Genomic DNA, 17019 nt, shown 5'->3' with positions numbered 1-17019 from the left:
CTCTTTTGGCTGAAAGGCAGAAATATGAAAGAGGTCTAAAAATATATAACCTTATCTCAGATTAATGGAATTGTGGTGAGATTGCCAGGCCAAGGAAGGTTATGGCTGCGCTGCATTTTAAATCTGTATTGGTCGGGCAAGTTAGAGAAATCGTTGTCCGATGTAGAAGTATGTAAGTTGATTTTTAGTTTTACTGGTAATGATTTATTATTTAGGTATTTGTGGTACATTTATTATTTATTTCGAAATTTGAAAGTAGGGCACACATAAGCACATTTATATTTTTGCTCTCATAAAAGTAATAAAACAAAATTAAGAGGCGTGCTTAGTGGCTAATCCACTACTCAAAAAGTTTATTAAACTTTTAAGTTAATTTTTCCTCAGAAATATTACATAAAATGATTTTTTTTATATTATATTTAATAAATTTACCATTTATTTACATGCTTTGAAAAGACTGCATTTAAACACAAAAACCGTATTGTTGCTTTAATTTTAATCAAACTACAGCCTTATAATAATATTGACATTTTACACAATTCTTTAGTCTTACGTAGTAATGTTGATAAACTATATCAACTTGAGGCAAAAATCAACAATATTATATTTACGATAAACATCTTTTTCTAAAATTATATCTTGAAAATATAGTAAATTCAAAGTGGATTTCGATGATAGTCAACGATTAAATGAGGTATCCCTTTTTTTCATCCTTTAAATATATTTCATTTTATTATTACCTGGCAAGAATGAACAGGAGTACAGAAACCCCAAGGTATGCAGTAGCCATGTAAATCCATACGTCCAGTGACAAGGGCGAGAGGAAGGAGAAGAGGTTTGGGGGTTGCTTTATTGGCTTCCTGTACAGAACGGATATACCCAGGTTCATGAAAGGCATAGTGAAGTCCACCATTTGTTCGCTGAAAGAAAAAGGAAAAAATATCATTGTAGTGTAATGTAATAGATTTATTCTAACAGTTGACACTTGAGGCGTTAAAAAAAACAATTATTTGAAAGCTGTTATTTTTTCAAAACAGTTACCGTTTCACGAAAAAATAATATATTAAAACAGGTCTACGAATCTCTAGAAATAGCTGAAGACGTTTGTAAACTTTCACTGTAGTGAAAAACTAGTCAAAATCTAAGTCAAGAACTATTTTTTTTAAAATAACGGTTTAAAAACTAGTCAGAGTACGGGCGTGGCACGAAACATTTAACTGCTTTATTTTTTTAAACTGTTCCAGCAGTTGCTTAAACTAGATTTTTCGCCCAAGCAACTCAAAATTGTTATTTGAAAACAGCTTCATTAAACGGATTAATTTGTGAAACAGAGACTGTAACTGATACTCATTTTAAAAAACCAAAATGCCCGTCTCTAGTAAATAAATGTTTTTAATATTATAATAAAGACTTGGTTAAAGAAATCACTTAAATTCACATTTACCATTCTATCTCATATAAGCAATTTTCAGATTTACACAATTTCTAGATGTTGTTCATATCTTGTTAAAACAGATGTTCTTTCAGATTTTATTTTCATAATTTAATCAGTGCATGTTTTTCCTAATCAGTGCATGTGCTTATTAAAATGCATGTCGTGTTGGTTTTATATTTTTGTGCAACAACTATGGTGAAGGTGTATAGTGGGTTTTGCATGTTGGTTTGCATATTGGTTTAATTGGTATCCTGACGAAACCGGTAGACATAGAAAAGTCGGTTAGTGGTAGACAAATATTTAATAACATTTAGTTAAATGTTTGACCACAAAATAAACGCTTTAAATATTAATAATACAACTTAATTACTTCAACAAAGTAAGAATGTCCACATCGTAGTGTAATGATTATTACGTTTCTATACCATGAAAAAGGTGCAATCCCTGACACAATTAACATGAAATATTTATTTAAAGCAATGTTTTTCTCTGAATTGTTTTATAGTCCCTAAAGTCCCATAAGACATAAAACGTAGACTCATCTTATTTATTTATTTTTGTTTTTGTACATAATGTTATTTGTACATTGGCGGGCTTATTGCCAAATGGTTATTTCTTCTAGCCAACCAATAACCATCTTACCTTTATGTAAGAAAAAAAATGTATTCATTTATATATGCGCCTAATGGGCTTTATTAAGGACATATTTATACATAGAAAATTATTATAAAAAAAAGTAGAAAGACTCAATGGTATATAGTAGACTGTGTAAATATAAAAATTTGCTGCAATTGGTGAACCAATTCAGTGCGCTATGCACCAATATGTGCGGAAAGGAAATGATATTGATAAAAACATTATTTAATTTAAGATTATCCACCTATTTTACGAAATATAATTAAAAATAATTGAAAAATATTTTCTTGACAAATATTTTTTTAAATTATTTTTTTACGCCCATAAGGCTCTTTAATACAAAAAATATATTTAAAACCTGAGTTTTTTAACAATATAAAACTTCAAAAATACAATTTAAAGCAATAAAAGATAGAACAGTGTTTAGAAGTAAAGTTGGTATAAAAAAAGAAGATGAGTATATAAACAACATAAATTGTTAAAAATACAATATAAAGAAATAAAAGATGGGAACAGTGTAAAGAAGTTTAGTTGTTATAAAAATAAAACGATAAGTGTATAAACAACATAAATTAAAAAAAAAAACAAATTTTAAGAAATAAAATATAGAAATGTGTTTAGAAGTAAATTGGTTTAAAAAAAAGTAAGCTGTAGAAGCTTGATATTTAAAAAAAATAATAAATATATATGAACAAATAAAACACAAACATATCAAAGAAATGCAGTTTGAATGTTTAAAACAGCTAGGTACGTAATGTTTTAAAATACAATATAAACAGAATATTAAGTTCTGTTTGATATGGAACATTTACATTGATCTAAAATTTACAAGTTTTTATAGTAACAATACTTCATATTATTTATCTCTCGCCGCGTTGCCGAAATAAAACCAAAAGGTAAATATTATTAAAAATCCACAGTTGCGTGGGCAAAGAGTAAAGAAGGTCAACGCATCTTTCGGAGTTTTAAATTCAAGTTTTGAATGTTGTGACTTGAACCTTTATTTCATCATATTTTTTTTTAGAAGGGCTACGGGAGGCAAATCACTGGGTAAGCAAAAGGCTCGGATTAACAAATTGAAACTAAAACTTGAAAATACTGGAAGAAATAATACAAAAACATGACTTTTTGCATTATCCATATGGTGAGCCCAAGAAGCCTCTGATTGACAAATTTCTTCAATTACAATTACAAATATTACATTTAAATAAGGGAAAAAACCCGCTCATGTACAAAAATCTTAAAACGTTTGACCTCCAAATACTAATAAAATGTAATACAACTAAATATGATTTACAAATAAATAAAAAGACGAGTTTTTAATCTACATATTATAGAGGTAGAAACGTTATTATTGATTATGTATCAAAAAAACATTTGGTATTTTTCACTTATTTTGTTACCATTTTTTTAATAAATGAAAAAAAAAATTACAGCATCTCAATTTGCACAATATTGCAATGTTCATGCGTTCTTAATTTAATTTTGGTTTTTAAAAAATTATTTTTTATTGTTGTTATTATTCGTATTGTTTAATAAAAATCAGTTTTTTGGTTTTTCTATTTAGTTTTTCTCTTAAGTTTTACAACTTGGTTTCTCGTATTTTTTATTTTCTCTCTATTTATCCTCGCCTCTGTTGTATACACTTTGATTTGGTTTGACACACGTTTTGCATATCCGAATTATGTTTCCAATAATTATGTGTTCATTGCACTATCCGACATTTCTTAGGCATCCAGATGTTTACTAACTGAGATGGATATGTTCTTATCATCACTATGGCAGCATCATTTGCATGGCGTGTGATGTTAATGACCTTATCTCCCTTAGTAGATTCACTCCTTTTTTTATTCTTAAAAGCGCTTTTTTAAAATATATCTATTCTGTATGTGTAAGAAAAGGTTTTAGGCGTATTTATTGTTGTGCTATATTTAGTTATAAAGGTGCTAATCTTGCTTTGTTTCTTTGTTGTTCTCAATATGTGTTATTTTCTAAATTTTAATATTATTTTTGTCCTGAATTGAGTTGTTGTAACTCTTGGGAATGTAATGCAACGTATTAAACTTGTAAAATACTTTGTGTTATATTATTTATAAATGTGTTGGTGGATATTTAAATCGGTTAAATCCATTTTCAGTTATGTTTTGAAAATATTAGGATTATTCAGGTAGTTTATATCTAAAGTGGAAAGATCCAACGTTTTACTTAAGTAATTCAAGTTTTTAATTTCATGTCAAATTAGCAACACTCATACTATGTTTTATATAAAAACTAGCAATATCCGATTTGGCCAAGCAGAGTGGCGCATTTGTTAAGCTAGTTTTCATTTGACAAAGAGCATGTGATGACTCGTTACTTTTGTTTTTTTTTATTTTTAAGTTAAATTTCCTTTTCAAAGACATAATCATAGATAAGAAATGACCGAATTAATCAAAATTTGTTTTATTTATTTTTGAATTTCTTTAAAACTAGTTGAATCATTATACCAATCTTGGTAAAATCCAAAATAAATCTTGGATACAGTTTAATCTATTATTATTTCATTTATATAAAATACATTAAAATCGTATGTTACATCGATATTTTGTCTTTTTAATAAATTAATCAAATTTATGATAATCCGTTACAGAAAAACGTTGTTTCTGAACAATTTTTCTGTCAGGATTTAACCAATTTTGATAATAACCGACACAAATAAAAAAATATTATAAAAAGCGTTTCGTTTAGACGTAATTATGGTTTTTACATTCGTAAATTAATTATTTTTTCTGCGCTCTAATTCCACAGCCTAATTAGCAAAGTTTGTGTTTCAATGACATAACAGGTATGGGCACACCGCTGTAACGCGGGAACCGCTAACTGTAAAACTTTAACATTATTGAGAAACATCAACGTTTATGTAATGTACCACTGAAAGCCACAAGAACACGTGCATAGCTTGTGTTGAACATAACTTTAACAAATACGGGGTTTTACCATTGTACTGCAGAGAAAGATACGTGATTTTGCGTTTTTAATATTAAACCGACCGTTCCACGTACGGTTAAATGTGTAAAAGGAGATTAGATTCCGTTTTAAAGGTGACGGACGTAATGGTGGCATGTTTGTTTAAAGGCAAAGCAAGTCATTTTATTATTTTTAATTCTGAATTTCGTCCGTAATGCATGAAATGGATACTCCAAGTTTTTATAAACAATACTTTTACTAAAATAACTTAAAATATCAAAACAAACGATTTTAAAGCAACACAATCTTCTTTATCAAGTTATAGTTAACTAAAGAATCTTATCCTTTTTAGTTTGTACGGTGTTTGAAAAAAAAGAGATTCATAATTTAAAAAAAAAATGAATAACCAAATAAACAATATTTTAAGTACTCCACTCCTGTCTAGTTTTAAAGATAGTATTCATCCCACCCCACACCTGTTTTTATAAAAAAAACATGACGAGACTTGACTTATTAGCTCCAAATGTTTAGATTTAAAATTTAGTTAAGACGGTTAAAATAAATTAGGATAAGCTTTATTAGTTTACACTTATTTGTTTACAAATTTGTATAAACCACTTTATTTTTTTAAATTACACTTCGACCGGTTTCGAGGTTACTACCTCATGAATTTAACTAACTTATAATTACACGCGTTGCTATTTATATAATAAAATATTGTATGAAAGAGACAGGAAATTGAAAGAAAGAGAGAGAAAGAAAATAAAATAAATCATAATGGGAATAGTTTTAAAAGAGGACTTGAAGTTGAATTTAATTGATTATTTATTATTTGAAGTTTTTGATTAATGGCTGTACTAAATTCTAATCGTTCTAAATTATCTAAACGAAATCCATTCTTATTGACACGCAAAATTTCTCCACCCGTTTCTTGATTAAGTTCATGGTTTTCGGATATAAGATGATTTGCAAATTCTGAAAAATTATTAATACTCCGATATCTTATATGTTCTTTGATTCTTACTTTAAATTTACGTGAAGTTTTTCCAATATAGAAATTTGGGCAATTTAAACAATTTAATTTACGAATTCCCGAATGATTTAATTAATCAAATTATTAAATTGCCCTAATTTCTATATTGGAAAAACTTCACGTAAATTTAAAGTAAGAATCAAAGAACATATAAGATGTCTGAGTAATATTAATTTTTCAGAATTCGCAAATCATCTTATATCCGAAAACAATGAATTTAATCAAGAAACGGGCGTAGAAATTTTGCATGTCAATAAAAATGGTTTTCGTTTAGATAATTTAGAACGATTAGAAATTAGTAAAGCCATTAATCAAAAACTTCATATTATAAATAATCAATTAAATTTAACTTCGAGTCCTCTTTTAAAACTATTCCCGTTATGATTTATTTTATCTTCTCTCTCTCTCTTTCTTTCAATTTTCTGTCTCTTTCATATAATATTTTATTATATAAATAGCAACGCGTGTAATTATAAGTTAGTTAAATTCATGACGATGAGGTAGTAACCTCGAAACCGGTTGAAGTGTAATTTAAAAAAATAAAGTGGTTTATTCAAATTTATAAACGAGAGGTGTAAAATGTCATACCACAAAGTGAAAAATGTTTTTGATAACAATAATTTATTAGTTTATTTTACCTTGATAAAGAAGTTTGTGTAGTTTTAAAACCGATGCCGATGGGTAAGAAAAATAATAGTAGGTTAAAAACAAAGTTGTTGTATATTTTTATTATTATTATGAATAAGCACAAAGTTAGCGCTATAAATATAAAAATTTATGTGTAGAACTAATTTCGAATTTTAATTTTCAAATTTTATTTATTTGTTTATTTAAAACTTAAAGTACAACGAACAAGTACTTTGGCGCACTTATTGCTAAAAGCAATATCTTCCAGCCAACCAAAAAACAGTTTTGTTCTAATATTTTTTCACCCACCGGTTTCAAAGCTAAAAAAGCTTCTTTTTAAGGTTAACTCAACCATAAATTATTTTGTATTTTATTTTATTAGTATGCTGCTCAGTTATGTGTTTCATCGGCAACATACTGAAAAAATACAATTCGATCGAATTCATTCGTTAAGTAAACCCCGAGAAAGACGCTTATTTGTTGTTTTAAAACAATTAAGTTCTATTTATTTTATTATAATGGATAACCATAAAGTTAGTGCTTCAAATATAAAAAAATGTAAGTTGATTTGAAATGAATGAATAAATGAATAATTCGAACAGGAAATATCATGCATGAAAAAAAGCTTAATTACTTTGATGACGCATTGTTTTTTTTTTAATTTGAAATAAAATGTAAAGCTTGAGATTGTAAGTCTAGGTGTGTCCTGTAAATTTCATGTTTTTGTTACGAAATTCTACATTAGGACAGTTAAAAGGATACCCGATACAACAGAAAAGGAGAAATTAAAGCCCCGTAGTTGAATGAAATGAACACTTTGTTTACAAAGCTTTTTACGTTCTAGTTGCGAAGGTAATCTCCAAGTTTCTTTGTATTTTCGGTAGGAGGTGAAAACGGAAAGTCATTCAGAAATAATTTTAGCCCCAGTCTTACTTTTTAAGCATACTGTATCAAGTAAGACAATTATGTACACTCTAGAATATAGTCTCTGACTGTTTTATTCACGAGGATGTTTGTTCACCAAGAGTTGTTCTGAAGATAACACGAACAAAATGTGTTAGCTCTGCTTATTACGAGTACCTTTCAGGGGCGAACCGTGTATAGAAGCAATTATGCGCAGCTAACCATTATTTATTTTATTTATTTATTTTCTTTTATTCAGGAAACATACAGTACAGTTACAAAGTTTAATATTTTACACAATTAGACTTAATTCTAATGGACCAGTGAAGTTTCCATATTATAAAGCAATTATATGTAAGGTTAATTATGAAAGTATAAAAAAAAGAAGGAATAAGAAAAACATTAATGACAGTTGTTTAAAAATTAAAATTTAAGTGAAAAAAAGATATTTTAAAGTTTGTAGTTTGTAGTGAGTATTTACAAATGGAAATAATATTAAAAATGAAGAATTGAAATAAAGAATGGAAAACTATATTTGACTAACCATAATAATGTTTTATTGTAACTTTATTTGCAAAAAAACAAACAAATAATTTACATAAATGTTGAATCAATTCCACTGTTTGTATTTTTATCTTAATATAAATAAAAATGTTAATTATGCGTGCCTAGCGCCTGCGGTGAGCTAAGAAACTAGCCTATTATTCCAGCTTATTTTATCATACAAATAAGTATACGTTATTTTAAATGTATTAACTTGAGTGCGGGTTTTTTCATCAATATTAAACTTGCCTATTACATAAACTATTTTAAGATTCTCGATTTGGAAAACAGTATTTCAAACATTGTTTCTTAAGGACTATTTTTCTTTGAGATGGTACTTTTGACATAAGACCCTAATTACTTTCAAGCGTCATATTGCAGGACATATAGCGCTCCACGCGGCCATTTTTAGTAGGATTAATTACTATAACGATTCGGCCAGTTGACGTTTTAACTGAATACCTAATACCGACTGAATTCATAGTGTTATTTTTTAATTTATTTTTTAATGAATTATGTATTAAAATATTGTAATCTAATGTACTAATATAATATTTAGCGAAGTTACATCGTTTGAGTTGATTTCATGGATGAGAGTTGTTGTATCACACAGAACCACCTGAAAATATCAATTTATAGCATATATTACTAACATTATATTATGTACCTCCTGTGAAGATACAAATATATGATATTTTTTTATAGCTTACCAGTAAATAAAATTTTCATTCGCTTCTTGTACCTACCTATCCATATAAAAGTGTTTCTATCTAATACGTTCCCAAATAAATAAAATCACAATTAAATTAATAAATGAAAATAAAAACTTTTATTTATAACGATTATTGAAGACAGCTATGTTGGTTTCTATATAAAGATAAATAAAATTATTCTTCAATTAATTTATTGAATGTGTTATTTAAAATGCTTGTTAATCTTTTGAAAAATTACAGTTTTTTCTTTATTTTATACATTTTATTAAAATATTTTTATATGAGTATAAATGTATCAAAGTTTACTATAAATTTTGAAAGGCAAAATCTGCCCGTCAAAAAGTAATTATATTTAAGTAACGTTTATTTTTATCAGAAAATCTTTTGAAAAAATATTATTTACTTCATTCTTCATTCTCTTTCCGCAGCTAATGCTGCAAAGGGCACTGCATTAGAACACCAATTTTAGCGCACCCTGATAGTTTTTTGTTAAAAGAAGGTAAGATGATCAGTCTTACGCTTCAGGTGCCAGTCCGGGGGACTATGAAATACTTCAGTATTAAAACACCCCTTTAAAGAAATATTTTGTGTCAACCATGTTGCAAATCAAACCCTAGACCGTGGTAGGCAAACTCGCTGACAACTACACCACGAGGCCGACTGTATTCTTTACACTTATTTTTATATTTTTTACCTTTATTTATTTTACTTTTTAATAGCGCGATTTTGAAAGAACAACTTCAGCCTTAATCTTGATAAACGTTAAATATAGTAGAGTAAAATTGATTTAAAGTCAATGAATCTATTGATTATCACACCAAACTGGGTTTAAATTGAACGACTTTCCACTAAAGTCACGAACTTCCACGGGGACTGTAAGCTTCCAACGTACTGGCATAGAGACGGGAGTATTTGATGATAATGTTATAAAGTTTGCTCAACAGATTAAGACCAAACTGAATGCTACCATAGAAACAGTTTACCTGCAGTTTGCAGTTAAGGTATACTTGAAAGTTTTAGTTCCATTGATTGCGGACAAATTAGATCATTATAAGGTGATAAAAAAGTAAAAACCTAGTGTTGGTATATAAGATACAAGATATTAATATTTCCCGTTTTCACTTATTGAAAGTATTTTATAAAACATTTTTTATCTAATTTTTTTATATTTTTTTATGTTTTGTTTTGTTATTCGTTTTAAAAAAAAATTGTTCATCCTTTCCCTCACAAAATATTTTAAAAAATACACATGACCGGAACGGGGGGACCAAACAACCCCAGTGCCTACTTGTATATGGCATCAGGAGAATAAAACGTTGGAAGTGTTTTTGTTTATGTGTGTGTTTAGTGACCGTGCAATAATTTATTCATGTTTTCGCGTACGCATATTTTACTAATTTGTGTATTTTATTTGGCCTCGTGGTGTAATGGTCAGTGCGTTAGCCTGCCATTCAAAAGGTCTCGGGTTCGATTCCCGACATGGTTGATATGAAATATTTATTTAAAAAGGGTGAAAACAAACTAAAATATTTCATAGTCCCTGGACTGGTACCTGAAGCGTAAGACTAATCATCTTACCTTTATGTGACAAAAAATGATCAAAATACGCTGCGATTGGTGTACCAGTGCAGTGCCCTATGCACCATTAGGTGCAGAAAAGGAATGATGATGAGGGATGTACTTTATTCATTTTTGTTAGTTTGCCGAATGCTTGTGTACATAAAGTAAAACTAATAAGATCTAGTTAGAAAGAATTTATTCTTTAAAAAACAAGTATTAAATGTATTACAAAAGAGATGAATAATAAGTTATAGAAGGTAATATAAAAGTTTAGGTATTTACAGGGCTTATGACCTGTCATTGACTGATTTAAGTAGCCATTTTCAAATTGAGGAACATTCACAATTCTCGTAATTGAAATGATAGTACGTAATAATATATATGTTAAATATGCAAATCATACCCATATTTAAATTTACTGTATTTTCATGTTCCTAATTTATATAAAACTGACCATGGAAAAAAAATGTGTGAAATAGACATTTATTTTATTTTATTTATTAAAAGAAAGCAAAAGCTATTGTAACAAAAAAAAAACAATTTTACAAATGATCCAAAATAAGGCCAATAATTATAGTTTTCTATATGTGTAAAAGTAAATACAATGCAAACCCTAGATAAGCCTTCCATCCTTTCTACTTTCAAACAAGAGAAAATAAATAAAATAAAATATTAATGGCTCATACAATTATAATGTAAATAAAAATAAATTATCTACGGTAACTCACGTTACATTTAACTCCAAAACTAAGACTTTTTTTAATTGTTTCATTCATATAATGTAACATTTGACAACAGATATGAAGAACATTTTACAGAAATATATAAAATATATAAAAGTCAAGGCACCCACAGGGCTCATGACCTGTGATTGGGTGGTTTAAGTGGCCACTTTGCACACGGTGTAACATGCACAATTCTGCATATATTTGAATATCTATATTCCTTCTACTCTTTTTCATATGTTGGCGTTTGTGAAGGTAAAGAGCTGAAACCTTTATTGCTGCGGATGAGATTCATCTGATTGAATTATTTCACAAACTAGTCAATGCCTGAAAATATTTTTTAATTTTTATACTTCTTCTTAGACCAAGTATATTCATCAACTATGAGTGTAATCAGATGAATCTCACCCGCAACAGTAAACGTTTTAGCTCTTTAACTTCACAAACGTCAACAGGTGAAAGAGTCAAAGGAATGTAGATGTTCAAATAAAGTCAGTATGGTAAATGTTCCACAGCGTGTAAAGTGGTCACTTTAACCAGCTTATGACATCAGTCATCAGCCCTGTAAATGACTTCTTCTTGCGGTGCCTTATCAGGTTCCCCCGACACGACGTTGGCGATCACCACAGAGAAAGCATCTTGGTTCTACGCTATTCCGAGGCCAGGAATGTCATGAAATGTAATTTTTCACAAGTAATATTTTTCTTTTGAGGATGCTTTTGTAAAAAAAAATTGAAAATACCCCTAACAGTATTGTTTTCTGAAAATAAATATATTTACTGATTTTTTTACATTCTTATGACTGGGATTTATAATAAATTAAGACGCTTTGATTAATTAGTGGGGTAATTAATCACTGCGTCGCTTAGGTAGTCTGTACTCAGGGTAAATCATCCCTTATTACATCAGTGCCATCGAGTGCCTAGAGTGTAGTACTTGGCGTGCATTTAATCAACTTAATTGCTCCCTGTGACGTACCGATGCCAAAGCACTTGGTGACAAATGCCATCTAGCGACTGTGTCTTGAACTAAATGGAGTGGAAATTCCTCGTCTGTCAAATTGCTACATTAGTGACAGTTACGTATTACAATCTGTCGGCCTCGTGGTGTAATGGTCAGCGCATTTGCCTACCGTGCAAGAGGTCTCGGGTCCCCGACATCGATTCCCGACATGGTGTTTTTTTTTTAAAGAGTAATACTACCAAGTACCATTTCCTAAAAGTCGTAAACAACTTGTGCTGGAAAAATGGAAATCAAGTAAAGTTGAGTGAGATTTGGACCTGAGACCTTTGTTCCGTGAGTCCACAATACTACTACGGGACCACAATTCGGTAGTTTTCTTTATATTTTTATTTTTAATTTACATTTTTTGTTTTTTTACAATAAACGTAAGTGATAAAACAGAGTATTAAAAAAATAAAGCATAATTACAAAGCAATGAAATACATATTGACAGTAAAAATAGTAAACGAAAAATGCCCACAAAGGCATGACCCTTTCGTGGGTTTACGAGAAAATGTTAATGAATGTTTGCTCCTATAATAAATAATGAACAGTTATAATATTTTTGTGTAACATAAGGAAGAAAAAATAAAATATTCTGTAAAAGATTAATTGGTATTTTTTTTGTAATTAAAAAAGGAAATAAAAAATATTTTACAAAAACACAAAAATATTCCAACAAAACATATCATGGAAAAAAAGAGTTCATATCTTTAGTTTGAATCCAAGATAGTGCATGTTTTTTAAAAGAAGGAAAATTTGGAAAGTTTAGAATCAATTAAATATTATCAGTAAAAAAAGAATTAAAAATTTTTGGGCCTATAAAATTTACATGTCTCTGTGCTATGAAATATTTTTGTTAGTTGATATGAAATATTTATTTAAAACGGTGTTTTCACACTACGAAATTTCAAAGTTTCTGGACTGGTACCTGAAGCTTAAGACTGATCATCTTACAAGTACCTTCATGTTACAAAAATGACCAAGGTACGCTGCGGTTGGTGTACCAATCCAGTGCCCTATGCACCTTTAGGTTCAAAAAAGAAATGAAGATAATGAACATTTACCATTATGCATATGTTCAGCTTTTTTAGTCACATTTTATCAACCCTTTCATTTATTGACTTTTGTGTTAGTGTTAAAACTGTGTTTTTGTGAAAAAATTCAGAATAGCACCTCCGCACTTGCACCTGAAGCGTTGGACTGACTTTCAGGTTCTATTCATGAGATAGTAAAATTACATAAAAAACTCCTCATTTTACTCGGATCCATTTGAGAGGTCTTTTTGCATCTTTTTACATCTAGACAAAAAAAAGTTTTTATAAACGGACGCGTGCAGCGAACAATCGCTCAATCGCGGCATCACTAGAAAAATATAACAACTAAAAAAATGGCTTTTCAGTTCAATGTGTGGGTAGATTCTGAAATTAATGCTTTAATTTCAAAAAAAGTCGTATCTTCTCTATTTGGTCTACCCACCTTTATATTTTTTTACATTTTTTTTTGCACCACAACAGGCCAGGAGGCCTAATTATAGTAGTGAATTACATCACAGAGCACCCAGGCTTGAGAAAAATCACATTTTAATTTTTGTGTTCTCACCGGGAATCGAACCCGGAACCTTCCGTCGTGAGTCAAGCGTCTTGACCACTACACCACGGAGGCCGCCCAAATATGACCGAAGTCACTCTAATGCTCCATGGTGTTTGGTTGTGGCTGTGATCGAGAGATGTGTCGCAACAGATTTGTTTGTTTGTTGTATGTTATGGACATCACATCGTTCAAGAAAAGTGTGACATTTTTTATTATAAAAGTTTTTTTTTAACGAAACTATTACCGGGGGTAGTTAAATACAGTTATATTTTGCCATGTGCTTTTTTCTAACTCACTAATTAAAACTTAATTCTTATCTTGATAAACTGTTTTTATGCTTTTGAAATTTTTCTGAATTTAATTATCTAATTTCATTTTATTATTTATTTGTCTAAAAGTTTGTTTTTCATTGAAAAAATTAAAAAACGTGAATGTTACATAGGTACTGTTTTAATTTAAATATCTTTATTTCACTTACACACCTTAGATTTCATAATATGTTCTAGATTTAGAATACTCACGCACAGACCATGTCTAAGTGGGATTCTTTCGTTTTAATTAATAAAGTGAAATATGTAATAATAAACCAAAAAAAAAATGTACATAAATATGCAAAAATCAAATAAAAAATTATCACCTTTGAAATATGTCATTTTTATGCATCTTGTTGATAAAAAGTCTTATTGAAGTTGAGTAAAAAACTATTGCATTCTGCGTTGTATTTTTTTTTGCAATATTTCGATCTAAATGAATATTGGTGGTTTAAAAAATATATAATCCGAAAAGTTTTTTGTCGTCCAAAGATAATTTAATGCTTTAAAAATATTAAAAAATATCAATTTAAACAAAAAAATATAAAAGATTATAAAAATACAGTATAACCGCATTTTTGTTATATTTGCTTAAAATTAACATCAGAATTTCATTTAACTGAATATCTTTTATTTAATTTTTTTTTTTGAGTTGAGATACTTTTCTAACAGAGGTGCTAAATGTTTATTTAATTTAATAATTTAAAAGACAACAGATTGAAGAATTTAAAAAATGTGAACGTTTAACCATAGGCTGCAAATGTTGCACGGTGTATGAGACAAAGACATATTGGAAACCCTGTTAATGCCTAGACTTTCATACACCAATCTAAAAACTTTTGTCTATCGCTGTTGTTAAAGGTATCTACGTCAGTAAAAATGTTCCTATTACAGGCTTTTTAGCATTGCAAAATATTTTTAAAACTTTTTGAAACAGACACAAGTTTTGTGCAGCAGTCTATTCAATAGAGAGGTCTGTTTAAATTTCATAGCATTGAAATAAAAAGGTATGGACGCATATTTTATGAAAGGACCTCGCATTATAAAGGGATATTTCCATAAAAAAGTAGTGACTGGTTCCACAAAGGACATAGTTAAACTATTGCTCTGAATGGAATTCGGTTGATATTCAAAGGATTTTTATTTTAGTCCTGTTTATGTTCAAACATTTTTTTATACTGCAAAGGGGGATTTCAAAATTTGATTCAGCTGTAAAGCAGATACAAGCTGTTGAAAATTGTATAAAATAAATTTTAATCGGTAACCAGTTTGTGCTTCAAATTGTCCTGTTTATCGTGATGCTCAAAGCGTCATGGTTTTCAAGAATGTCAGGCTCTAGGCGTGTCTTCTCTTAGTGCCATCAGGTATCATTAACGCTGGCAATCACCCTGGCGAAGGCCTCTCTGTCCTGAGCTGCCCGGAAAATCTGCTCCACAGTCCTGAAGCCAGTCCAGTGTCGTATATTAAGCAACCCAGGCATCTTCTTTCTTCCAGCCCCTCGGTAACCCTCAATCTTGCCGTTTAAAACCAAATGAAGCAATCGGTACTTTTATCAACGCATATGCCCTAGATACATTTTTTTTATGGTGGTTAAAAAAATTCTGTTCATTCTAGCTCGACTTAAGACTTCGGAGTTTGTTTTTTTTAAATTTTATTTAATTTATTTTTTTGTACATAATGTTATTTGTACATTGGCGGGCTTATTGCCGAATGGCATTTTTTCCAACTAACCAATCTTTATCAGGCTGTCCAAGATACATAAAGCGTTCTGAGATGTAATTTCATATTAAAATCTTCTTGGGTTATCTCCGATCACTGGAATATGCAATTTTTATCGCGTCATAGGAAGTTTATGACAAACTATTTGTTTTTAATATTGTTGATTCCCATTCGTGCTGCTACGGATATCCTAATCAATTTTTTGAACACATTCTGCAATCTAGTCCATTTCTTCTTCTCTACGATTGCTGAATATAGCTTCCTGCAACTTTCCATGGCCATGTTATAGGTCCTGTCGGATAAACTGGTCTGATGTCTCAAAAATAATTTCCAGGATTTTAGAAAGTTTTGTCACCATTTCGGCGAATATCATGTCAAATCAATTTAATATCAGTCAGTGAAAAATTAATTCCCCCTTTTTCTCAATTCAAAGAAGTGCACATTACGTACTTTTGGAATAACTTCTTACTACCAGATTACAGAGAGCTCCTTTGGGCAGATTTTCTTGTTCGGCAAGGAGCAACTTTTCCGTTTACGTGAGCACCGCCAAGAAAACTTATGTCCTCAGAAGCAGTGTGCAGTAAGTGGTGAGAAAGCTGATATTATATCTTAAAAGCCTCCAGCCTTTTTCTTACAGTGATCACCTTCAGAGCCCAATTCCACAGCCATACAACAACACATACCGCACATGAGGGTGTTAAATGCAAAACCGCGACTGTGCATGATCACTGCTTATGGGAAGATAAACAAAACCTATAGCCAAATGACTGTTTCTGTTTCCAAATGACGCTTGGATATTTTATACTTCCTGAACTGTCTCCTGAAGTATAAGACTGATCATCTTACCATTATGTAAGAAAAATGATCAAGATACGCTGCGATTGGTTTACCAATGCAGTGCCCTATGCAACAATTAGTTCGAAAAGGTAATTCAGAAGAAGATTAAATCAAATAAAAAAGCATATTAACTAAGACACAATAAACCGTATTTTTTAGCTGACATTATAATTTTCCAATTGAATGGATTGAATGGATTGAATGAGTTACAATGAAAGGTATTATATCGTCGGCCTTGCTTGTAAAAAATCCCGAGCTTACTTTTTTCAGGGCAAAGTAAAAAGAGTTTTTAATTAGCAGTGATCTTTTTAATCGATATTTTGAAAACAAATGTGATCCACACTGTACGTATATATTTACCAGTACACATAAAGATTATTTGAAGCCCAAAAGAAAATGTAAAAAAATATTTCTATTTTTGCCCATTAACGATTTT

The 17019-nt window shown here is 29.7% G+C and overlaps 1 protein-coding gene across 5 annotated transcripts in view; it reads right to left on the bottom strand.

The window, feature by feature from the left end:
- Positions 1 to 17019, bottom strand: part of KaiR1D (Kainate-type ionotropic glutamate receptor subunit 1D) — a 174833-nt gene that overhangs the window by 16959 nt on the left and 140855 nt on the right. For all 5 annotated transcript variants that reach the window (XM_088231274.1, XM_088231271.1, XM_088231273.1 and 2 more), the window contains exon 9: positions 741 to 920. In XM_088231274.1, coding sequence (XP_088087400.1) covers positions 741 to 920 — 180 coding nt within the window. The remainder of the gene's footprint in view (positions 1 to 740; positions 921 to 17019) is intronic.

This window comes from Micrasema longulum, unplaced genomic scaffold (assembly GCF_059751315.1).
Source record: "Micrasema longulum isolate JH-2025_06_02 unplaced genomic scaffold, ASM5975131v1 h1tg000866l, whole genome shotgun sequence".
Taxonomy (NCBI): Eukaryota; Metazoa; Arthropoda; class Insecta; order Trichoptera; family Brachycentridae; genus Micrasema; species Micrasema longulum.
Note: the sequence above shows the minus strand (reverse complement) of the source record. Positions and strands in the feature narration are given on the sequence as shown.